This window comes from Amphibalanus amphitrite, unplaced genomic scaffold, assembly GCF_019059575.1.
Source record: "Amphibalanus amphitrite isolate SeventyFive unplaced genomic scaffold, NRLGWU_Aamphi_draft 000603F_arrow, whole genome shotgun sequence".
Lineage (NCBI taxonomy): Eukaryota > Metazoa > Arthropoda > Thecostraca > Balanomorpha > Balanidae > Amphibalanus > Amphibalanus amphitrite.
In genome coordinates, this window is record NW_024882097.1 from 255,439 (window position 1) to 280,959 (window position 25,521).

General features: G+C 57.7%; 1 protein-coding gene across 1 annotated transcript in view; it reads left to right on the top strand.

Annotated features, from left to right (window-relative positions):
- The window catches only part of LOC122394643, a 54,008-nt gene that overhangs the window by 4,844 nt on the left and 23,643 nt on the right, over positions 1 to 25,521 (top strand). The window contains exon 2 of the mRNA XM_043391651.1: positions 15,263 to 15,410. Within this exon, the coding sequence (XP_043247586.1) occupies positions 15,268 to 15,410 (143 nt within the window). The 5' untranslated portion in view covers positions 15,263 to 15,267. The remainder of the gene's footprint in view (positions 1 to 15,262; positions 15,411 to 25,521) is intronic.

The following is a 25,521-nucleotide window of genomic DNA, read 5'->3' on the forward strand; positions in this document are numbered from 1 at the left end:
TTTATATCCATTATACCACGGGCTTTTATTTGCTTGAGCGCAATGCATGTGACAATGCGGCATGTATATATTTCTACATTATATTTCAAGATCCCCCGATGTCCTCAACTGCAGCCTGCACGTATGCATTTCCGTAAGCAGTTACCAGAGGCAGCGTGATTTCCGCGTGCCAAAAGCAGGCCGCGAAAAGCTGATAAGGTTTGATAATATAACCCAAACTTCAGCACCTAATGATCACCAATCTGATAATCGCGCCGATCACGAACTGAGCTCTAGGTGCACCAGCTGCCTGACGTACAGTCCACAGCAGAAGTAATGTGTGGTTTCAGTTATGGGTATGTTCTGCTTCTGAAGCCTAGGAACGATCAGCCAGACTGCAACGAGACTTTAAATGTAGCTTACATGTATCTTCACCCTTGCAGCTACAACTTTATCTATTGACGTCTTCTTTTTAATCAGTCCGCATTTGAAAATCGTCGGTCAAAGCCATCCGTTGAGATTGGTAAAACCACACATTACTTTAGCGGTGGGCTGTACCCCGGCCACCGTGTTGTGATGGAGAGCAGCGGCGGCGGCACGCCTGGGCGGGTGGCCGATCAGGCGGCGCCGGAACCGGCCCGCCCCGATGGCGTGCGCCGCGCTGATTTTTGGCGCCGCAGCGTCTTTTGCGCCGCACCGGAAGGCCACCTGTGACGGGCGGCGGAGGGAACCGATGGGATTTTACCCGAACGGACACGGAGGCCCGCGCGACTACAGCTCGGTATGGGCAAACACGGTCCGCGGTAACAGGCACAAAGCAGCACAGAGCAGCAGCGCTGTGAAAACGACCGACGGACGCCGGACGGTATACCGAGCAGGGTCCGATGACCTAATGGCCGAACAACGAGCCGGCAGCGACCATAGTCCCGTGACCAGGTAGGCATACATGTCTGCATAACATCCCATCTCAGCCGGTCAGCCAGCCTGCGGTCCGTGCCAGCCGGGTTCCGTCCGTCCCAGCCATGCCCAGCGCCCGCTCGGCAGGTATATGGCCCGCGGCCGGTCTGTCCAAATCCAGCCGACATCACTGCCATTCCAGGCATCCGTCCATCTCGGCCAAATCGAGCTGGGCACGGCCGAACCAAATCGAGCCGGCGGTACAGGTCATACCCGGATCTACCGGCGCGTGGACGATGCTAAATCAGCCCAGCGATAACCCGATGGTGACGATAGAGCAAACGGTGACGTCACCACAGAGCGAATGGTGACGTCACTGCAGCGCGTGACTGGGTCGCGCCAAAGGTCATTGTTCGTCGACACAACGCGCTGGCGTCACCGAAAAACGTCATTCACACATACGGTTGGTTCCTTTGGGGTGTTTGGCGGTGGCTCGCACAGAGCTGGAGGCGAAGATAAACCCGGGTGTTGACGGCCTTTCACAGCCAAACAGGGAGAGGAGTTGATCGGAGGACACGCTAATCAAGCATTAACGGGACGTTGAATCGTGATTAGCGGGCCGACGTGACACGACGCGACACCGAGCCAGTGGGGTCCAGGGAAGGGGGAGGGGGAGGGGGGGCGATAACGAGAAGGGTGGAGAAGAACAAACAGAACCGCGGCGGCCCCGCCGTGGTCGGCCGATAACACGCGCAGTGTGAGCCGAGCCGCGGTGTACAAGGGGTGCGCGGAGTGTTTGCCCACCCACCATCCCCATCATCACCGTCCTGTCCTTTGTTCCCAAACGACCCTCGTCGTCCACCCGGGTTTGACGAAGCGGTGGCTCGCACAGAGCTGGAGGCGAAGATAAACCCGGGTGTTGACGGCCTTTCACAGCCAATGGGAACAAAGGACAGGACGGTGATGATGGGGATGGTGGGTGGGCAAACACTCCGCGCACCCCTTGTACACCGCGGCTCGGCTCACACTGCGCGTGTTATCGGCCGACCACGGCGGGGCCGCCGCGGTTCTGTTTGTTCTTCTCCACCCTTCTCGTTATCGCCCCCCCTCCCCCTCCCCCTTCCCTGGACCCCACTGGCTCGGTGTCGCGTCGTGTCACGTCGGCCCGCTAATCACGATTCAACGTCCCGTTAATGCTTGATTAGCGTGTCCTCCGATCAACTCCTCTCCCTGTTTGGCTGTGAAAGGCCGTCAACACCCGGGTTTATCTTCGCCTCCAGCTCTGTGCGAGCCACCGCCAAACACCCCAAAGGAACCAAGGGTATGTGTATTCATACTAGATTATGCGCGCGTGTCCCGTTCACAGGGTTCACAGGCGGTACCTGTCAGCACGTGGGTTCCACGGCTCGGGTCCTGTAGGTACTCCGCCACACACGATGGGGGCCGGACCGGACACTGGGCCGCCTGTGGCCGCAGCCGCCGGAAACCGCGCCAAGTCGTGCCGACTGAGCGCGTCGGCCGCGCCGTTCTCTTTCGTTGCCACGTACTCGACGGATACAGCGAACTCATGGAACGCCGTCCAGAACAGGGGCTGACGCAGCAGCGCTATAATCAGTGGCGACCCCGACCATCCCCTCCCCCAGACCCCCACCACCCCCATGTTATCGGACCGGATCAGCACGTGGTGCCCGCCCCATCTCTCTCCCCACACCAAACATGCCACCATGACGGGGATGAGCTCCAGCCACGTCATGGATGGCGCGGCGTCACACTGCCGCTCGCGGGGCCACTCCATCATCCACCATTCGTCTCCGTGCCACGCCCCCATCCCCCGACGTGAGCTGTCCGTGTTCATCACAATACAGTGGTCGTACTCGCCCGGTGGCGGGGGGGGGGGGGGGAATGCCGTACCACATCGGCAAAAAGTGGCCCACCACCGTAAAACCGCCCGTACATCGGCCGTGATCCGCACCCGGCGGTTCGGTCCGCTAACAGAGTGCGCCGCATCTAGCAGGCGTCTAGTGAACGCCCTCCCCGGCGGGACGTACTTGCTGGCGTGCACGAGACGTCCCACCACCGACAGCAGTTCCCGCTGTGTGCATTTCTGTCGCCCGAGCAGTGTCTTTAGTAACTCCTGGGTGCCCACTAGCTTGGCGTCTGGCAACGCTAGGGTGTCTAGGGTGTTTCTGTGTCTATCACAACCCGAGAAGCTCCATCCGTGTTGATGGCGGGGCGCGTTTCCGCTCGGCCAGCGGCACGCCCACTTCCGCACAAATGTCTCGCAGTCTCACATACGCTACGTCGGCACTGTCCGATACTCCGCGCCCTACCCCGAAGAAGTCATCTAAATAATTGCGTATATACACGTCCGATGTCTGTTCCTGGAACACATAGGCGCAAGCATGTGGCAAAATCATTGAAAACCCATGGACTGCTTCTAGCCTCAATGGCAGACAAACCTGGTAGTATAGTAAACCGTCCCAACAGAACCCCAGTAGCGCCCACTGGCCGGGCCGGACAGGTATAAGTTTGAATGCATTTTTAACATCGGTCTTGAACAGCAAGGTCCCGGCGCCTCCAGCTAGGAGAATCGACCGCACGGCCTCGTCGAATGATGTGTACGTCACACGAAACTCGTCTGGGTCTAACCCGGCGTTGACCCCGACATCTCTCGACTGTGATAGATCTAAAATGAGCCGCACTTCGCCATTAGGTTTATCGCGCGCACTCAACGGGTTCACTATCATGTTCGGCAGCGGTGGAGCATGGAACGGTCCCCGTGTCGTACCGTCCGCGACCTCTCGCCGAATGGCTGCCGTCACCCCGGCACGGCGCCGTTCGGCGGACTGATTGTTTTTCGCGAAACGGCCCCGCGCCGCACCGCGGTATCCAATGTCAGCCCCGTGCCGGAACCGCCCAACGACAGTTTCTCTGGCATCGACCATTGTCCACAGCCTGTCGCTTGGCTTCCACCCTTCTGCACTGTCGACGGCGTAGGATCATGCACGAGTCTAATTATGAATACGCCCCCGAAGTCACGCCTAGGATCGCAGTACCACAGCCTGCCGTGCCGGGCTATCTGCTGTTTGCACTTGCCTGACCGGCCCGCCGCGCCGGCGCCGCGGTGTGCGTTATGAGTCACTCGAGGTCGTCTTTCCGCGCGTCCGCCCGCTCGGCCGCACGTTCCCTTATCCATGTCGCCGCACCCCCCCCCCCCCTTTCTCTCTCTCTCTCTCTCTCTCTCTCTCTCTCTCTCTCTCTCTCTCTCTCTCTCTCTCTCTCTCTCTCTCTCTCTCTCTCTCTCTCTCTCTCTCTCTCTCTCTCTCTCTCTCTCTCTTCCTCTCCCTCCTCTCTCTCTCTCTTCCGCCCTCCATCCTCTCTCTCTCTCTCTCTCTCTCTCTCTCTCTCTCTCTCTCTCTCCTCTCCTCTCCTCTCCTCTCCTCTCCTCTTTCCTCCCCTCCCCTCCTCTCCGTCCGTCCCAGGCCATTGTCCCTCCCTTGTTCGTCGGTTTGTCGGCGGTGTAGCTTTTATCACCGCTACGGCCGCCCAGGCCGTAAGCAAATAGCACCACTGGGTCCACAGATTCTCCTCATGTCCGGCTTTCGCGTTTGACGCGAGCACTAGTCAGCGAGTTTGCCGCGCTGCGTTTCTGCTGGGCTATACGCGTTGAACTTGGCATGTCTGGCAGGCGCCGCTATTGCGCCAGGTATATATCGATACCATACCGAGGCCGCGATGACATGCACACGCACCGACCAGTTGGCGACATGTTGACCCTGTTAATGTCATCTAGACCGCCTTGCCGACGCCGGGTCTAAGCCAACAGAAATGTGACGCCCACACCACGTGGTCAGAGTATAACCGGTTCCAGTCATTCCAGCCGGTGGTCCAACCTACATACACTAACCGTCAGGGGCGCGGGAACTACTTTCCGACTGGGGGGGCACACCATAATAGACATTAACCTAGGGTACCCCCAAATCTAGTTTTCTCACCGGTTTTAGGCCACTTATTTTTCACCCCTCGGCTTTTTCAACAAAAAAGAAAACATTTGCAAAAAAAGTGTGGTATTCCGTCTGAAAGCTGTGGGGGCACCGCCCTCACGGCCCCAGAGTTGGGGGGGCAAGCTGCCCCCACTGCCCCCCCGGCTCCCGCGCCTATGCTAACCGTCGCGTTCACTGCCTTGCTGGGGGAGAGCCGGCGCCGGCCGAGACGAGACGAGACGAGTCGGCCGTTTGGGGTGACGTCCTTGAGGCTCGCTTTGGCGGAGCTTAATGACGTCCCATTGGCGACCGAACTGGTCTGATGACCTGGGCATTCCAGCCCAATCAGGAGCCGGACGGCAGGGGGAGGGGGGGGGGGTCCAACTGACCCCTTCCCCACACGCTAGACGCAACAGAACGCCGCACACGGACGAGGGATATGATAGGTGTACGGATCAGGCTCATTCGAAAGCCCGACCCATCAGTATCACAAGCGGCGGCCGCCGCCGCGACGGGACAGTGACGACCTGCAGTTGTGCAGTTACATTCCGACTTAGCGTTGGAAACGGTCTAACATGAGCCTTCTTGCTGATACGTGCCCTGTGGAAAGACCGCAGTCGACACAGCCAGCCGGGAACCACCGCGGCACGTCAGCGTGACACTCACCATATCAATCCGCCTAGCGCTCAAAGCCAGCCGAAATCGGGGCGCCCGGGGCACCCGGCTAGCCGACATACAATGCATCTCTGCACGGCTGCGTGACACTGACTGGGACGGTCTATTCTGCGCACACACCCAGTCTGGAATCCATCACTGCACCGCAGAGTGACACTGACTATTTCGATCTACCCGAGCACATGTCCAGCCAAGTGTATCTCCCTCCCCCCCCCCCACCCCCACCCTCCGTTATGACCGGCCCCTCCCCAGAACCCAGCCGCCGCTGGAGACCGCTCCCAACGCCCCATCTCCCCTCCCTGGGCCTCGGCACGGCCGACCTGTTTGTCTTAGCGCGCAGCTGCGTGCCCTCAAACTCTCCCTCTCTGCTCTCCCACCCTCCGCTATCGTCCCGACCGGTCGTAAGCTCCAATATTTGCTCAGCCGCGACGACACCTCGCTGACGGCGCCTCGTCTTTATCACCTCGGCGTATGCCGTCTAGTGGTGTTAGTTGCAGAAAATGTATGTCCAATGTCCGTCCAATTCCAATGCTTACGCCGATTTCCGTCCAAAATGTTTAAGCTAGCCATTTGTCCAAAGATGTCCGAAACCTACGCAATAGTTTACACTTAACACTGTTATCTTTTTTTTATGTATTTTTAGCAGCTTTAATGTGTTAATCATCTCAAAGGCTGATCTTTCTATTCGCCAATCAGTGTTAACCACGATTGCTTTATAGAAATGCTGAGGTGTAGCAATGATTGTCCAAAGTTGTCCAAACCTGCGTCATTGTCCAACCGAATTCCGGATTGGACATTGGACAAAATCGGAAATCCACAGATTCAAGCTACGATTGACACCACTAAATTGCCGTCTCACCCAATGCCGCCGCGCCCCGATGGAGGCCATTAGATACCCGCCCCTCTCCTATACGTGCCCGCCTGTTCTGGATCAGTTCGCACCATTACCTGCCGGGTAGAACTCGCGAGTTACGTCACGTGTCAGGTCATACCCGTCGTCGGGCCAGATATGGCTCGACGGGGACCACAGTTGCCAGGTCCTCCTGTGCACACGGCATGTACTGATCAGGTCTCACCCGTCGGCCGTGGCCATGACACGACGGGGACCACAGTTGCCAGGTCATCCTGTTCACACGGCATGTACGGATCAGGTCTCACCCGTCGGCCGTGGCCATGGCCCGACGGGGACCACAGTTGCCAGGTCCTCCTGTGCACACGGCATATACGGATCAGGTCACACCCGTCGGCCGTGGCCATGACACGACGGGGACCACAGAGTGCCAGGTCCTCCTGTGCACACGGCATATACGGATCAGGTCACACCCGTCGGCCGTGGCCATGACACGACGGGGACCACAGTTGCCAGGTCATCCTGTTCACACGGCATGTACGGATCAGGTCACACCCGTCGGCCGTGGCCATGACCCGACGGGGACCACAGTTGCCAGGTCATCCTGTTCACACGGCATGTACGGATCAGGTCACACCCGTCGGCCGTGGCCATGACACGACGGGGACCACAGTTGCCAGGTCCTCCTGTGCACACGGCATATACGGATCAGGTCACACCCGTCGGCCGTGGCCATGGCACGACGGGGACCACAGTGGCCAGGTCATCCTGTTCACACGGCATGTACGGATCAGGTCACACCCGTCGGCCGTGGCCATGACACGACGGGGACCACAGTTGCCAGGTCATCCTGTTCACACGGCATGTACGGATCAGGTCACACCCGTCGGCCGTGGCCATGACACGACGGGGACCACAGTTGTCAGGTCATCCTGTTCACACGGCATGTACGGATCAGGTCACACCCGTCGGCCGTGGCCATGACACGACGGGGACCACATTGCCAGGTCATCCTGTTCACACGGCATGTACGGATCAGGTCACACCCGTCGGCCGTGGCCATGACACGACGGGGACCACAGAGTGCCAGGTCCTCCTGTGCACACGGCATGTACGGATCAGGTCACACCCGTCGGCCGTGGCCATGACACGACGGGGACCACAGTTGCCCGGTCCTCCTGTGCACACGGCATATACGGATCAGGTCACACCCGTCGGCCGTGGCCATGACACGACGGGGACCACAGTTGCCAGGTCATCCTGTTCACACGGCATGTACGGATCAGGTCACACCCGTCGGCCGTGGCCATGACACGACGGGGACCACAGTTGCCAGGTCATCCTGTTCACACGGCATGTACGGATCAGGTCACACCCGTCGGCCGTGGCCATGACACGACGGGGACCACAGTTGCCCGGTCCTCCTGTGCACACGGCATATACGGATCAGGTCACACCCGTCGGCCGTGGCCATGACACGACGGGGACCACAGTTGCCAGGTCCTCCTGTGCACACGGCATATACGGATCAGGTCACACCCGTCGGCCGTGGCCATGACACGACGGGGACCACAGTTGCCAGGTCATCCTGTTCGCACGGCATGTACGGATCAGGTCACACCCGTCGGCCGTGGCCATGACACGACGGGGACCACAGTTGCAAGGTCATCCTGTTCACACGGCATATACGGATCAGGTCACACCCGTCGGCCGTGGCCATGACACGACGGGGACCACAGTTGCCAGGTCCTCCTGTGCACACGGCATATACGGATCAGGTCACACCCGTCGGCCGTGGCCATGACACGACGGGGACCACAGTTACCAGGTCATCCTGTTCACACGGCATGTACGGATCAGGTCGCACCCGTCGGCCGTGGCCATGACACGACGGGGACCACAGTTGCCAGGTCATCCTGTTCACACGGCATGTACGGATCAGGTCACACCCGTCGGCCGTGGCCATGACACGACGGGGACCACAGTTGCCAGGTCATCCTGTTCACACGGCATGTACGGATCAGGTCACACCCGTCGGCCGTGGCCATGACACGACGGGGACCACAGTTACCAGGTCCTCCTGTGCACACGGCATATACGGATCAGGTCACACCCGTCGGCCGTGGCCATGACACGACGGGGACCACAGATGCTGGCCTCTCTAGGCGCACGGTGTCGTGGTCAGCTAGGTACCCGCCCCTCTCCGTCACGCCCACTTCTATAGCGCCCGTCGAACGGTCCCCCCCCCCCCCTATCCCGTCTCCTCGTGGCCGTTCTACCTAGATCCTTCCCCCCCCCCCCGCAGCCTATCGCTGCGCCCACCTGCCATCATGCGTCCGTCTCCTGTCGCTCCGTTGATGTTGTCCTGTTATTCCGTACACCAAACCGAGCACTTATATCGCATTCGTCGCGCGCGCCGCGCGAGAAACACTCCGCGCACCCCTTGTACACCGCGGCTCGGCTCACACTGCGCGTGTTATCGGCCGACCACGGCGGGGCCGCCGCGGTTCTGTTTGTTCTTCTCCACCCTTCTCGTTATCGCCCCCCCTCCCCCTCCCCCTTCCCTGGACCCCACTGGCTCGGTGTCGCGTCGTGTCACGTCGGCCCGCTAATCACGATTCAACGTCCCGTTAATGCTTGATTCACACATACGGTGTGTGAATGAAATCGAGTCATCGCCTTTTACTACATCCTTGTGTTTTGTACCACGGTTTTGCACCGTTCCCCAACCATTAGCCAAGACACAATTTTGTACCAAGACGCATTTTTGGCTTCCCGAAGCTCCAAAAATGCAACACATGCTTATGACTCGGCAGTTAACTGCCCAATGTGGCCTCGACTTTATGTAAACCGGACGCTGTACAAACTAACAGATGTCGCCACCGATTTGCACACGTTTGCATTGACGTATTGGGTACATATTGGGGTCATGCATACTCTTCTCCGAATCCAGGATCCTTCAAGCTGTAACAGACAGCGGTATTATCTCATGACAGCTCTCGGAACAGGGATCCTTCGTCTTAGCACGTCATAATTTGCATTCAGACATAATTATGCTAGCTGTAACTGGTATAGCAAGGCGTGAGACTTTTCGTGTCACAGACACGTCATAACCAGAGCCTTAGAATGTATCAACTTCTCCGCCGCCTAAGCTGGCAAAACCGGTATGGTCCATAATCCCACTTAGCTCGTCATCCAGAAACGAGAAAAGTAAACGCCGTTGTCCCAAAACCACTACCATCGCGCTTTTTTATAAGCGCATGCCACGGATCTGGCCGGCTTCTTTTCTAGCTTAGGCTGCGAGCCTGTTGGTGCATCAGCAAGCTAAGCGTCAGCGGGATTTTTTGGCCTCTCGCAGGCTAAAACCAGCCCGCACGCAACCCCGTTCTGCGCAACCGGCGTGGGTTTTTTATGGTCCATGTCAGCGCTGGGGCTTAGCGCAGGGGATTTCACGCATGACCCGGGTGATTGTAGGTACAGCGCTGCTGAGTACAGTCTCCCTCAGCACCCTCCACGCTCCAGGGTCATGAGAACCCACCGGTCCACTGCACCGAACGCGTCTCCCTCCAGCATCTCACACGGGCATCTCGGTTAGCTGCAGGAGGCACGCGGGGGATCCGCGCCGACATTCCGCACATCCCATGACAGCCGGGCAAATTCCTGGCAGAGAGCGGCCTCTCCACTGGCTGCAGCTGCTTACATTATGGAGCCGTCGTGCAGGCGGCCTCCCAAAACGGGCGTCTGTGCAGCGGCAGATAGCCGCGCACGGAGCGCGCTCCCGGATACGAGGGGACAGTGACCGGCGCGCGCGCCAGCCACCAGCGGCCGCCGCCCCGGACAGACCACCCCCGTTCACCGAATTAATCCCGATCGGTGCACAGATGCCGCCCAGTCGGCTCTATATGGATTCACCAGGGACGCACTCGTGACCAAACGCGGCGGAAAGCGGGCGGTCGAGGGAGGGCACGGCGGTTAGTGACGGGGGTCAGAGGGTGACGGGGGCCGGGCGGGCGACAAAAGGGATGTGGCGGATTAGGGTAATATTGACCATCGTGGGCGGCAAAGCCACTCTTCAATGGAGGCATGGGGCTACTGATCCGACAACCGGTCACTATACAGGTGCCTCCAGCCTTGACCTGTAGTGGGTAAATGTGAGAGGATTAATGGAACCGTGCCGAATGCGCACGCAATGGCAATAATAATGATTATCTTGCAAACCTTGTCCACCAGCACGCAAAATTAATTGTCCATCACTTCTATCAGATATTTCAGTCGTTTATTTTTGTGGCGTCTGTTTTATTTCCCGACCTTGTTCACAGGTGGGTTTCCTTGCAGGCCCTGTCCGCCCCCGCGTACCATTCTGTGCGGCGACTCTGATGGGCGTCTAGCCGACCGCTCCCCGCTGGTTCGGCCTGTGACACCAGCCGTTATATCACTCACATGTGCATCTGCAGCGCATATATACCCGGCGATTCGCCCTGATAACATCCCATAAAGAGGTATTAATGCTTGTGTAACATTCATGATCACCGGCTAGTGCCTCTGATAAGGCACATTTTAATGCATTGGCAGCCGCTCCCAGTTTAGCATAAGACGACATTAAACGACCGCATAGTTAGGGTTTTATGTATCAGGCATTAGTAGAAATGAATTGTCAATGGTAATTACGTCTGGTCGTGACTGCCCGGCCCGTCCGTGGGTCACGACTCACGGCCCACGGATCAGCGGGGTACAGGGACGGTCGTCCGGACGGGCGTGGGAAAGGCAAATACTGCCGACTGCTGATGACGGGCGAGTGACAGTGACAAAATCCTCAGAGACTGTCTACGAACTGGGCGTTACATTGTGACAAGAGTCTCAACTGCGGCGTCTGGATGGGCATTCAAGTGTCACGAACCGTGGCTTCATATTGAGCAAAGCGAACACCAAAGTGCCAGCTATGTGCGGCGCCTTTAATCCAAGTCATTTTCACTCTGTCTCCATTGCATACTCGTCATCGCAGCCGAGCTCTTCACTGGATATCTCTGTCTCAGTATGTCGTATGTGGCTATTCTTGTGACTGAGGCATGTTTCGATTCATCACAAACAAGGCACGCCTTTCTCGCCGGAATGCGGCAAGCGCCAGGGTCACGAGTACCTGAACGCTTCACGGAACTCGACTGGGCTGGACCTGGACACTGACGTCTAATCGTGGATTGAAATCTTGCTCTGCTGAGCCTTCATACGGTCTTTGTTAAACCGGGGACCCTGGCTAGGAGAGCCGAGTTGACCGCTCATGGCCGCTGGTAGAACCGTTCGAATCACACCGGGATTTCTAAGCGGTGAGCATCTGTACACAACCCTTTTCATTATTGTCAAACCATAGATAGCATGAATCATGCTATCAATAGTCAAACTTAGGTATAGCAAAGTCCTTATCGATCTATCCCACAGCATCCAAACTGACGATTTCTATGTCGGATCATCTCTCTCCCGCTCGCCCCTCTCGGCCAGGCAGGCTCGCTCGGATCGTCAGGACTCCAGGATATGGTCGGACACCCGCGGTCCACCCGCCCGGTAAGGAGCTACCAGCCTCCGTAGTCCGTACGAACGGCCCGCAACTCCGCGAATGGAGACACGACCGGGGCGTGACGATCGCGGTGACGCACACGAAAAGACCGAGCGGAACTCGGAGGAGGAAAACCTTCAGAGAAATGACGGCACACGGAGAGAAATGACGGCAGGAATGGCCCAATGTCACGCTGGAAGGCTTGATTGAGGGGTGAGCGAGAGAAAATTGAAAGGCGAATGAGGAAATATGTCCAGTAATATTGAGGAATATGGCTCAACCTTTCATCAGCTGTCTGAATGGTCTGCGAGCGAACAAAGGAAAATGAAATAACACCTCAATAGATACTACCCAGTTCCCGAGTTCACAGTGATTTTCTGAGACGTCTGTGATATTTTATACGGCATGCAGCGCGCAGTCGGCGTTCCCCCCCCCCCCCTGAACTGTTAATATGGGTGCAGCCGGTGTAACCCAGCCCCGAACACACACAGTTTAGTGCAGGTGTGAGTCAGCCCTGCAGACCGCCGCCCGGTGACTCACTGAGTCAGCCGCCCGGGCTGTGACGGACGCGCCATCCGTCAGCGCTGGCCCGTGACAGGCCGATCCCCTAATGTACAGAGGTGCCGCCCGCCCCCGTGGAACGCAGGCCATTCATCAGGGCACGGCGGCCCGCGGAGCGGGCGGCACAGGGGACACGAGGTCATCAGAGGGTCACGAGAAGGTCACGACGATCGAGGGATGACCGGGTTACTGGGGGTGAGATGTCAGGTCTGAGGGAAGGAAAGGGTGTCATACGAGTACCTACATGGGAAGATGACAGCTTGGACTAGTGCGAACACTGAGCAAGACCCCTCGAGGGCAGATGCAAACGACTGAGGGACGGCGAAGCTAGAGAGGTGCGAACATTTTGCTGTCCAACAATGAGCACCAGTCTCGTTAATGATCGCCACAACTCTGCACTGCTCAGAGCTGCGGCCGTATCAGCAGTAGCTGCCACAGCCGTCCCAGCGGAACTCCCCAGCTCTCCTCTCCGGCGGGTCGGCGGCGGTGACCCGGACCGGGCGCGGCCGCCGGCACTCCGACCCACCCCGCTGCCAGGGGTGCAGCCGACAGACCCGGCGCCATACGGACCCCACCCGCCCCCCAGCGCTGCCGAGCAGAGCTTGGTGCAGTCCGGCCCCGATGGCTTTGTAAGCCGGCCACCGACTTTAGGCGTCGTCCAGCTTGTTCCGATTGTAAATAGACGGACAAAGCGGGCAGCGAGTGCCCAGTTAGGTGTTTGGGTCTGTGTTAACCGCTTCACGCCTCCCAAACGGACGTACCGAACAAATTGAGATGCACTCCATCGCACGGTAAAGCGGTCCATCGCGATTCGCGGGTGTCCTACAGCACTCAGCAGAGAAGTGCTTATCCTGATAGCGCGCTAAGTCGCCTCACCTCTCCTCCTCAGCTGTCATTCTTGTCGGACCCCCCAGTGCGGCGGCTGCCCGGCTAAATCTCTCTCGGCGCACCGTTTAGCGTCACAGCTGTGTGTGAGAGGCCGTCTCCCGGCTGTCACCTCTCCCGGCGCCACCATCGCATTAGCATAATGCACTCTGTCAGCGCTTCCCAGTCCTTCTGCGGGGGTGGGCGGACCGCGCCGGTAGTCGCCGGCCTGTTCGGGCGGTGTGCACAGTGTTCACCGTGAGCAGCTGTCACGGCGCCTTCCGATTTGGACGGCCATCTGATCGGTCTGCGTCCATCTGTCCTTCTGTTTGGAGACGGGCGCTATATCGGTCCGGGCGGCGCTTTGAGCGGTGGCTGCCGCCTATCGATATGGTCCGGGAGCTGGGCGGGCCGGTCACATGAAACGGCTCGGCTGGGCACATCCGGGAGGGCCGAGGCGGGGCAGGAAGATTCACGGAATAAAGAATGGCAGCCATTGATGAACCATCATGTCGATGAACGACAAAATAGTCATGAGAAATTTCACTTCATAAACAGCTGAAAAATAGCGAAACATTTAAAGTGAATGCATTTCCGATCACTTTCAAGACAAAGAAACTGTCCTTGTTATGTAAATGAGTTCGTCCTCTTTCTCATCAGCCCGTATTTCCGCCCGCCTCCGCCCCTCCCTCTGCCGGTACGCGGCTGCAAGACGGCACTCCTGCGAGCTGGTGCGCACCTGGCATGTCGGGTGTACGCTGGTGGGATGTCGGCTGTCCCGGCGAACGGCCTACCTGTCATGTCGACCCGGCAGGCGGCCCCGACCTCCATTACCGACCATTTGTCTGTCTGTCTGTCGGAGTGTCGTCACTCATTTTCCTGTCTGTCGCAGTTTGTCTGTGCGAGTCTGGACGGAGGCTAGGTGGCGCAGCGCAAGGAACCATTATATACCTTTGTAATGTATTGGCTACGCTAATGCACTTGAACGGAAAAGGGCACCTGAAAAACATGCGAATCGCGTACGGCTCTTGTGATAACACACCGTGTGGTGTTATGTTTATGTGCTCAGTCGGAGTCTCCGTTACCTGTGCGTGAGCTGATATGACCGAACGCCTAAAATAACGTGTGGAGACTCAGCCCAAGGCGCACGCTAGTTTTATTGTGACTATAGGATTCACTGTCGTTTCAATGCATCAACAATGACTAATTAAAAAAATCAATTTAGTTTGAACTTTGTAGAATACAAATTCTAGTGCCTGTAATCCCTATCGCTGCTAAGCGCATTCAATAAAGCCCATTTAGCTGCCACTATCGCCTCACACCCTTGTCATATTATTTATACGGCGTGCTATCGTCTGATCGGTGTCACACCTCGGCTGGGGATGCGTCGTTCATGTATGATGTATGTTTCTGAGCGGCGCTGTGGCACGGAGCGCCGGCACGACACGGTCAGCCATCCGGGGTAGCTCCGGGTAGCGACCTGACCCGGGCCACTCCTCCCGACCCTCCGCGACCCTCCCCGGACGGCGAACACTGCCAGCAGACCGGCACGGCCGGCACCAGACGTCCGCCGGCGGAGGATCGGATCCGGCCACTCTGCCGCCATGCAAATGTCGCTCCCCGGTGCGCCGCGCCGCAGTCACGACCACCTCTCGGCGGCACACGACAATCTGTCGGCCGACCCGATTTGGCGGCCGGGCAACCTTGCAACAGGCAGATGAGCGCCACGACCTGACGGCCGCCTTGTTTACAGGAATTATGCAGGCCGAACATGGCTGCGCACCAGGGGACCCCTCTCTGACCCAGTGCTGAGACGCTCCACGCGCGCCGGGCGGCCGGGTGGGTCTGACACCAGTCCGCGTCCGTCAGACTTTTCCCTGACGCCACCGTGTCTGTCTGTTGCAGGAATTATGCAAGATCGCGATGACCACAGAGACATGACAATCAAGAGCAGCGGCAGTGAGAGTATGGCTCCGCTCGGGATGCGTTTTCCGCTCGATTTCGACCTCAGCATGGGACAGATGGCGCAGGAGGAGGCGGACCAAAACTCCAGGTGAGTTCAGCCGGTGACTCGGCTTCTCTAGAACGGTCGCCGGTCGTGTGCCGGCATGCTGATTGCTTATCAATGGGACATGCCATGGAAGCAAGCGGCTGTCGTCCATATGCAGGCATCACGGTCATAGAAAGAACAGCTGCTGCACGATTGTATGCAACACGATCCGGCGAGCGTGTTTTATGAGCGTTTCCCAGAACTTTCATTACGAGTTTCTAAGGCGAACCTAGTCGCACCAGTCCAGAAGCACAATCAGAGGCCGGCCCCGTTCTGCTCTCGCGGAAAGTGACCGTAATGGGCTGTTCCACTGGCGGCGCCAACACCGAGCCCTGCACGGAAAAGCCGACATTGCATGCCCATACCGGGCGGAGAGGGTGCCCCAGGCAGCGGCCGCCGCGTGCCGCTGCACCCCCCAGAGGGGGTGGGTGGAGGGGGGGGGGCTCCCGTTCGCCGTAAGCCAGGTGGCTCCAGCACACCTCCAGTAAGCACTGAGTCATGCCTTGGAACACTGGGCGCCGATGGTCGGCTAAATTCCACTACGCTATTCGTCTCAATGCGCACACTAATTGGGCGGGAATAAGAGTCACAGCTGTAAACAGGTGTCCAGGCAGGCTCGGAAGGGGAGAGAGACAATGCAGAAAACAGCCCGGTTCATCCTGCTTCAGCTGTTGTACAAGCTGTGCCAGCTACACAGTTTATTGGAGGAATTCCCCGAGACATGTTCTGGACTGGCGAAGTGTATGACGCATGTCTGGAGGATGCTAATTGCTGCCTTCTATCGACAAACGGTCTAAGGAGGTGGGATGTCCACATTCCTAATTCATATATGGGATCGCTCCTGAGTAATATGAGACTGTCACTGAACGATACCACGCAAACATATTTTACCAGCCGACTAAAATAGGCTGGGGATGGTTTGTGATTTATTGTCGAGTTCGTCTGACAAAACTGCACCACGAATTACACATACGGACTTGGTTGTCGCCTATTTTTGGATTCCCTCAATTTATATATGTGGTACAAACCCTACCAATCCCACACCTAAATGACGCAAACCGCACCGCTTCGTCATTTCCGAACCATGTTTCCACCACGGGCCGCCGATTCTTTGTCGGCTGGTGTCGAGTTTATCGTGTCGAATTTCTCCACAACACCGATCTGTACTTGTGTGCAGCCTTCACACCAAACCATAAGCTGCAAATCGTCTTTTCGATCACGTATAGCGTGCGCGAGCGGCACGTCCATGGGGAAGGGAGGGAGGGGAAGTGTGTTCGATTACCGCCGCCGACCTGGACTGACGTAGCTAACGCGCACAGGACGAACCGGCCCCATCCGTCACCAAAACCGCCCACCGCGATCATAGCCAACCACCGCGCGACAGCCGGCCTGAATCTGGAATCCGATGGTTTTACGATTATTTACATGTCATGCAAAAACGCTCGGCTCCGATGGAAGAGTGATTGAGAGGCATTTCGGTCCTTACCAATTAGGAATAAGCGGATCAGTCAGCGAATGACGCGGTATCGAGCGATCGGCTTAGGGTCGCGTGTGATTGAAGGCAGCCGTATTGTCTTCTGTCTCCTCCGTCGACCAAATCGGGCTAAGCCGCTGAGGTATTTGTTTCGTGATTCGCCCGTATGGTCTAATGGTCGAGCGCGCCGCGGAGGGTCGCAGAGACTGAGTTGTGGGCCGGATCTGGGCGAGGAGGTCTGTCTGTCTCCGGGCGGCGGACCGGGCTGTGTCAGCTCCGGCCGCCGTCCTCTCGCACCGCGTCGCGGGCCGTGCCATGTACGGACGGAGGCACGCGATCGGCTCCAACCGGAGCCTGTGACAGCCCCGCCCGGCGTCCGGCTGTCGTCCCGGGGGACCCGTCACCGTCGCGTTCCCACGGCCTCCCGGCAGCAGGCGCGGCGGCGCTTTCTCGCAGATTACGGCGACTGGTAGAAACCGCAGCTGGGGGCGCCGCCGGGCTGCCTCAGCCGCTGTCGCCACCACGGTCCCCGCTGTCTCCCCGCCGCGATCACGAGACTTTGTCTCCATCGCCACGCCGCATCGACAGAGATCACGCGTGTCGAACTCGACTGCCGACCGGCCTCCGCGGCGTGCCGACCTCACGTCGCTAGCATTCTTTGTGCGATTTATGGAGCTCGTTTCGGGTTTGTGGGTTCGGAAAGTGAAATCTTGCCATTACGATGACGACAGTAGTTTCACAGCGAGCGGGCACACGACGTGCTCACGCACTGTGACCGGCAGGTGCGGGCCGAGGCCAGATCCGAGACGGGGTTTTACTGTTCTCCGGACATCGGACTTGATCAGAAGAGCAAACATAACTGCCTTTGTGAAAGCGTATCAGCTCTCGTAAAGAGTCAATCTTTAGCATGTGTCATTAAACAAAAAATTTATTTGGTTGTTGCAATCATGGAAACGTCTTAAGTTTATTTGAAGGCACGTCTTAGATTACCCGTTCAGTGAAGCAAAGGTGTGAATGTCTGAAGACTGAAGCAGCCCGGACCCAGACATTTGCTTTAACCGAAGTTTCCACTCCATTTGTGCATTGGTTCTGGCGGCGCGGGTCGATCAGTCTCGATGAACACATCGCTCCGATCGGCTCCACTCATGATCTCGGCCCTCGAGTCACCTCTCGTGACTCTGACTCACGCCCGCTCCGGGCTCGGCCACTCCGCAGTAGTCGGGCCGAGTTTAGCGGACCGGACATAGCGCTGGGTGCGGGGGCGACCGAGCCCCGGTCCTCGCTGCGTTGTGCCGGCCCACGCGGATCTTCACACACACACCCGACCGATTTACCGGCAGCTGACGCTCACGCGCCCAAAGATTTATGATGTTTTCAGCAAATACCCCCGTCATACGGTGTATCAACTTGCTATTCACTTGTCAGTGGGCGTTCGTTAGTCGTGCCATCAAAATTCTGGCCATGCCGCTGACACGATGGCTGTCTGTTATGACTAGGCAGATCGGATGTTATTTCTAGCCTCATCCCACCCACGAAGGCTATTCGCCATTCACAATGCACGGGTGTCACTGGCGGCGCCTCTCGTGTGCCGAGTCTGGACGGCAGCGGGGCTGGAGGGGATCGGGTGACTGTCAGGAACAGGTGGGTGGGGTTCGACACCCGTCCTGAAGTCACAGTCCCCTGTCCCCGGACCCGCCGTGAGCTCATGAGGAAAACGGCGAAACGAGACTGTACACTACATCCGCACTGAAGACGGAAAAATCGAACGGTGAGCTAACTCCTTGGACAATAGCAGCGCGGCGCAATACACTTAGCCTTCTGTCCACCGGACATGCCGAATTGTTTTGCTGCTCAGTTCATTGACGGTTTGCGGTCATATCACGTCACCCATCGTTAGCAGTGCATCCGCTTTCAAAAAGCAAACCTGCTTGTGAACGTCGTCAAAGCTCGGCCAGTTAGCAACCTCAATGCTAGTGATACGACTCCTTCACGGCTAGTGGTTTCGCCGTACATGGCCATGCACAATCTTAATGTTGTTTTTGCATGCTGAAATGGCTTGATTCAACAACAATCGTGCTTAGATCTTCATGAATTGTTGGCGATGGCGTGTCTTTTCAGCCAGTGTAACGCCGCACCTGTTCCTCTCTAAGTCAAATGCGGTGTATGTAAATTGTTTCGACAGCTACATTTAGGCATTATCGCTCGTAGCCAAAGTGGTTCCAAAAAGCTTGCATCATACCGGAATGTGTGGGCTGCTAAAAAGAGAACCGCACCTGTTAGGACACATGTAACTGCCCTACAAAAAGGCTCTGTTCATGTTATCCACCTGGCAATGAGCGGTCAGCTTTTGATTTTCAATTCGATGACGATGGTTTAATGTGCCGTGGAACGCCATATAAATGTGCATTATATTTCAGCGGCGCATTGCTGCACGTAAAGCGGCGGCATGCAACGTCAACATGATGAACTGAAGATGGTATACATCTCAATAATGGCTGGGGGTTGCGGTCGGCACATCATGACGGCCATCTGAGGCCGTCAGGGGCGGGTATACACCGCGCAGTTATCTATAGGATCCTGTTCACACCACAGCCTGCTGAATGGCCATACAGACGAACACAGCCGGCCCGATCCGGCCGCAATACACTGCTGGCCCGGCTTCAATGAAGCGGGTCTTTAGCATACTGCTGAGTCACATTGGTATGCAGAGGGGATGCTGGCGGCGGTGCAGCCACCTCGGAGCCACCTGGGAACTCCGCGGTCCGCTCGGAGACACCTGGGCGCAAAGTAACGCCGGCGTCCGCGCCCCGAGGCGGCCTGGCTGACCCCTCGCAGCCGCAGCAGTGGCGCGGGAAAACCGGCGGCCCGAACGGCAACATGAGAGCCTTACTTCAAGAAACTACCCGATAAGCAAGAAACAAGAAGTATTCATCGAAAGCAATGTGCGATCTCATTCACTGGCATCTATTTCATGCATCTCTGCCGGATGTCCTCGATCGTTTGCCTCCTAATCACGGTATCCACGAGTGGTGCACCTCGCGGTGACCTCGGTGACACGGACGGGTGGGCCGGCCGGCCCGACAGCCGCCGGGGCGGTCTCCAAGGCGTCGCCACTGATGTATTCCATGTCGGGACGCCAATCTGCACGCCGTTTTGGCAAAGTCCGGTCCGCGCCGCGGCGGTTTGGCTGCGGGCCTTCGAGGGTTGTTGGGGGACCACCGGACGAGGGTGTATTAGCAGCTGCCGGCCTGATTTCGAGGGGAGGAGCGCCACCATTGAGGGCTGCTGATCTCTCGCCAATGGATGTCCGTGTGTGGCGGCGTTCGTCCCGGCAGCGGTGCTGAATTTGGCACGGTTTGACGGTTTGAGGACTCTGACGATGGATAGATGGCTCGCAATGAATGCTGCAGAGAGTATGCAGCTTGTCGCATCTGTCAGACGACACTACCATTTGTAAGCGGGCGGATGGATTTAGCATAATGCCATTCCGTTTGCGGATCGAGCGCAGAGATGTCCGTGTTCGCCATTAGTGTAGACAAAAGAGTTTCCCTCGTACGTCGGCCGCTGTGACAGGGCCGACAGCCCGGCCTGTCCGGACGCAGCACCGTGGGCCAATCAAGATCGCTGCCCCCGCTACCTTCACTGTCCCTGCTGCTGCTGCGGCGGCACTTCTCCAGGACTTACAGCCGCGAGATGCGACAAGCTGATGTGACATCAGGTGTGACGTGGGCTCTGATCCACGAGTCACGAGTCGGGCTGACGCCACAGTCGCCGACCTCAGCTCACGCCGGATCGGTTCGAACAGCACCGGTGTTTTCCCGGGCTGGTGTGTTTCGTGGTCTGCACAGCTGCGGCAGGCACAAGGTTGTACCGATGCAGAGAGATTGGCTGTCAGCCGCCGAGGGAGGGGGAAAACTCGCGCTGCACGACCGTCCAGTTATCGCACGGATCACGATCAGAGAAACAGCTTGGCACGGCCGAGACGTTTGTGATGAACGATTACGCGGAAAAGACAAACTTTGAATGTAGTTGCCTGGCCGACTGCCCAACAAGGAGCTGCGCCTGATGGCGCGCATGGAAGGGCCAACCATAACTCCCACCATACAGAGCTAGCCTGCCTTGCTGGGGTCAGCAAGGCTGACAATGCGAATACCATTGTTGGCTACCTCTCAGCTGCATCAGTTACCGGACATGGTTAAACAAGGCGCTTGTCTCGCTGTTCGTGCTTTGACTAGGACAATTGAGATAGCCTTCTTGGATTGCGGAATCGGTCGTATCTTACTCAACCTGCCTCTGGGCTTGACATTTTATCGACTCTTTATGTCTTGATTCCGAATGCCAATGGTAATATACAAAGCTCGCTATGAATAAATCAGCCCCCACTTAGTTAGCTATTTGATGGACTGATATGAACCAATCACGATGGTTTGATAGACCGTCGCCGACTTATCAGGTCCACCGACGCGATACCGCCTCGGCTTGGCTCACTGGACGCTCGCCTGTGGGTTGGAACCACACCTGTGGTTTTCCCGTCTCCCACCCTCTCTCTCTCTCTCTCTCTCTCTCTCTCTCTCTCTCTCTCTTTCTTCCCAAACTCTCCCTGTCGTCCACAAACAACAGGAGATACTGTTAACACCGCACATATGTCAACACCTGATCGGATCCCGGCAGCTCCAGCCACCGTACTCACCCTATCACAACAAAGCGATGTTACCCCCCCCCCCCCTCCGTTGCTATGTCGTCCTTGCGTTAGAGAGGGTACGCCCTGCAGCAGGCACGCCGACACCACCATACAGCCATCTTCGCCACTGCCGGCGCGTCCGGCGCTTGATATGACCATATTGGGCACGTCAGGGCCACGGGCCGCCTGTTTACAATAAATCTATTTGGCATCGGCCGGTGCACGCCCTGCGTTTACTGGCGCTGGTGGGCGGTGACGGTCGGACGGACACGGCCCGCCCTCGCGGGTGAGGCTGAGCTGTCGAGCCTCAGCTGGCCGTTTCTCCGCAGTAGATCTATGTCGGAACTCGGACAGTGAATCTGGAGCTGGGCTCCAGCCCCTGTCGACCTCAGGTCACGACACGAGGTCAGGCTGTGACCCGGCAGCACGGCTCTGCTCGGGTTAATCCACTGCACTCGCGGCTCTGCAGCGTGCGGCGCGGCTCGCAGCCCTCAGCCGCCGAGGCCGAGACGGTCCGGCGCGCTCATCGCCTTGTTGTGATAGCCGCTCCGATAGCGGGGGCGCGGGCGGCGTTAGCCTTTTACGGCGCGCGCGCAGGGCGCAACTCGGCGCCACCGCGGGGCGCCCAGCGGGGGTACATTAATTGCTGGCCGGCGATGGATGGCCGGTGGCGGCACGCCCGCCCGGCGCATTGTTAGCGAGTACCCGAGCTCCGTGTAACGTCACGTCTCCGCGCCGGCCGCCCGCTGCGAATGGTACGTGACGCCAGTTGGCGAGCCGGCACACAGGAACAGTGACTTAACTGGGCGACAGATGGAGCGAACGGGGCAGCAGATGTTGAGCGAACGGTAATGGCTGCAATGATATGTGCAGTGCGACTAATGCATATTGCATATCTTAGGTACCATTGGCGTCCACTCGTGTTATGTCGTAATGAACGCTTTCGGAGCACAAGGTCGTGGGGCTGATAGTAATTGAATTCATCACACGTCACCGGACAAATGGAAATAATTTAAGCTGGCTGTGAAGAGCATGATGTCGGCAAACAATTCGCTGAAAGCTTCTGGAAATAAGCCATTCAAAGCGCCTGGCCCGGCGTTTGATCTCGCCCACAAATATCCCGTCCTGTCATGTCCAATCATCCCGTGAGCGCTTCTCCACATTCCGCACTGCAGGCTCCCCTGGGCGCCTGCATGACTCGAGTGCTGACTCCGACTATTGCAGCGACTCCCCGGGTGGCTGCGGCCCAGTGTGAGTGAGCAGCTAACCAAACAGCGTCTGATGGCCCGGCGGGCGGCGGCCCCCGCCGCGCGACCAAATTACACCGCCATATTTACCCGCTCCCCGTCCGAGCCACTGCTGCGGAGGACGAGTGGCAGCCGGGAAGGGATTCGACGGACCCATCGTAGGGTCGACCTGATTCTTGAATTTCTAACTTTTCTTCATCATACAACAAACATGCCCGAAAACACTGAATCTTTCGGAGCTTCCAAATTATCCCAAGGAGGTTGCATACGAATTACGAACGTTTCAAACTTTGCAGGGGAGCTTCACGCATTCAGTGCTGGAATGGCATGTTTTCTTCTGAAATGCGCCGTAGCATTAACCACATTTTTAGTGTAACTCAACCCCTTCATCTTCACCCTAGTTTCAGCATCTCTCCCCTGTCCAAACACCCATCTCCCTGTCATCTCCCCAGTGCAGTCTGTTGGCCGTTTTTACCCTCTCCCTCCGTGAGCGGTATCGGGTGACCTCGGGGGGAGGGCGGCGGGTCGTGCAGCTGCCGGCGCCACTGATGTCCCGGGCAGCTGGTGAGGCGTGTCGCGATGTCCGGCTCCGATAGCCCGGTTCGACTGGGTGTCCGGGAATTTGTCTCGACCCGGTCACAGCAGCGCTCGGCGGCAGGTGCCACATTCCGTCCGGACCGATAGCCGTACGGGGAGAGGCCGGGCGCGCACCTGACCCGCTGCTCCCGACCGGCACCGGCCAGGGGCACACGGCCAGAGCCCAGAGCCCAGAGCACAGCTTCAGAGGAAAACAGAGGACACCGAACCATGTAGCCCGCAGCGCAGTAATGAGCGCAGTTAAAAGAGCGAAGACACAGAGCACAGCTCTGGAAACACAGCTTGAGAGCATCCTTTCGCAGCAAGTCCTTCTGGAGCACTACGGGAGACGTAGTGGCCATAAAGACGCGGCCGTGCTTCAGATCAGAGTTCCGTGCTCCAGAACAGAGGTCGTGGTGTGAAAGCGGCTAAGCTCATTCAGCCCCCAGTCGTCTGCATTTCTTAGAGGCGACGATGTAAATCCACCCTCCTCAGTGTTTTCATTAAGCTGCAAATATAACAAGCTTACCAGACACAAAGACACTAATTTAATTCGCATTTTTCCAGGGCAGATGATCCAGTCTCGCGTGCGGCGGAGCTACGACGCTGCTCTAATCTCGCACCAGTCGGCCGCACGCTAATCCCCCTGGGGCCAGGTGCTTTCTAAGGCGACTGGATTTTCGCAGATCTACCATATATGTAAACATCCACTCATGGAGAGCAAGCTTATCGCATGCATTACGTCAAACCTGTACCAAATGCATCTCAAGCCTCATCAATGATGTCACCATCCATTTTCATCAGCCATTAATCAATGAAGTCATTACAAACAGGTTTTCTACCTGCAACCTCGCCCAGCCATGTAACCTTGCAGATCCAGCTTAGGGAGATTAACCTGAGATCACTCGGACTAATAACAAATATCAGGCGGACCGCCCACCGCGAGGTCGTGCGGACTGCGGTCCGCCCGTGCCGCCGCGCCCCCTGCTGTGGTAGTGACCTCAGCGATCAGTCCAGACGCCCGGGCCATTTTCCAGTGGTGACATCAGTGCCCCGCCGGCCAACTCAGTCCGCTCCGATCGAGAATCAGACGTGGGACGGGCTGGCCTGCCGTGATTCGAGCGGGTTAGGCAAGGCAGAGGCTGTGCACCGGCAGGTGATTTTGCCGAGGTAAGGTGAAACCTGAGGTGGTAAATGCAAAAATATGCCCCTGGTAAATGCAAAAATATGTCCCTATTGACACTCTGCATCACAATTTCCATAGTCCCTAATCCATTTTTGCCCCTTACCGGCTCCCTTCTAAGATCTACCGCGGCCCACGCCAGCCACTCGCGCCCAGCCTCTCCCGGCTCGTGCGCTACACATCTCCCCATGAACATGCGCTGAGCCTCCGCCGCGCCGGGCCGAGAGGAGATCAGGGGAGTCCGCCCGGCCGTGCCGAGCCGTCTCTCCATCTAATCCGTCCGCGTCGCCGCCGAGAACCTGACGTAACTCGTCGGTCACACGTGACACGGCGTTCATGAGTGCGGACCTGTCTGTCCGGGTAGGAGGCGGTGTACCTTGCAGCGTGACCGGATGGGGATGCATGGCGCGCCGTCGGTAGAGAGATGGGTCGGCCGGAACGGTTGGAACGATAGGGTGACAGGGGGCAGGGAGGGAGGAGACAGGTGGGTGGAGCACTGGAGAGACAGGCGACGCGCGCCAGGAGATGGAAAGTGAGAGGAACAGGTGGGGTTTGAGAGAAGGGAGATTGGAGGTATTGCGATACGACCTGAGTGTAAAAACGGAATCGAAGTCTTGCAGTTTGCTCATCTCCCGAGGGCAGGCCAAAGAAAGTAGATATAATCGGGGGTAAAGGGAAAAGAAGGAAAAGAAGGGTGATATGGCAGTGCATAAAGAGGCATAAATGACCACGATTACTCAGGGTTTCAATGGCTTGTGATTTTGGCAAATGACCTTGCCCCAGCCGGGATCGGCATTGTTCTCAGTGGGAAGCGGCGCACGTCGGAGCGACCTGCGGAGAACTACGCCAGCTAAACTGTGGGACGTAGAGCACGCCCAGGCCATGTGATCATGAGCACGTCCAAAGCATTAGTTCATATAGCACGTCAGAATCAGTGGGCCGTGAGCACGCCC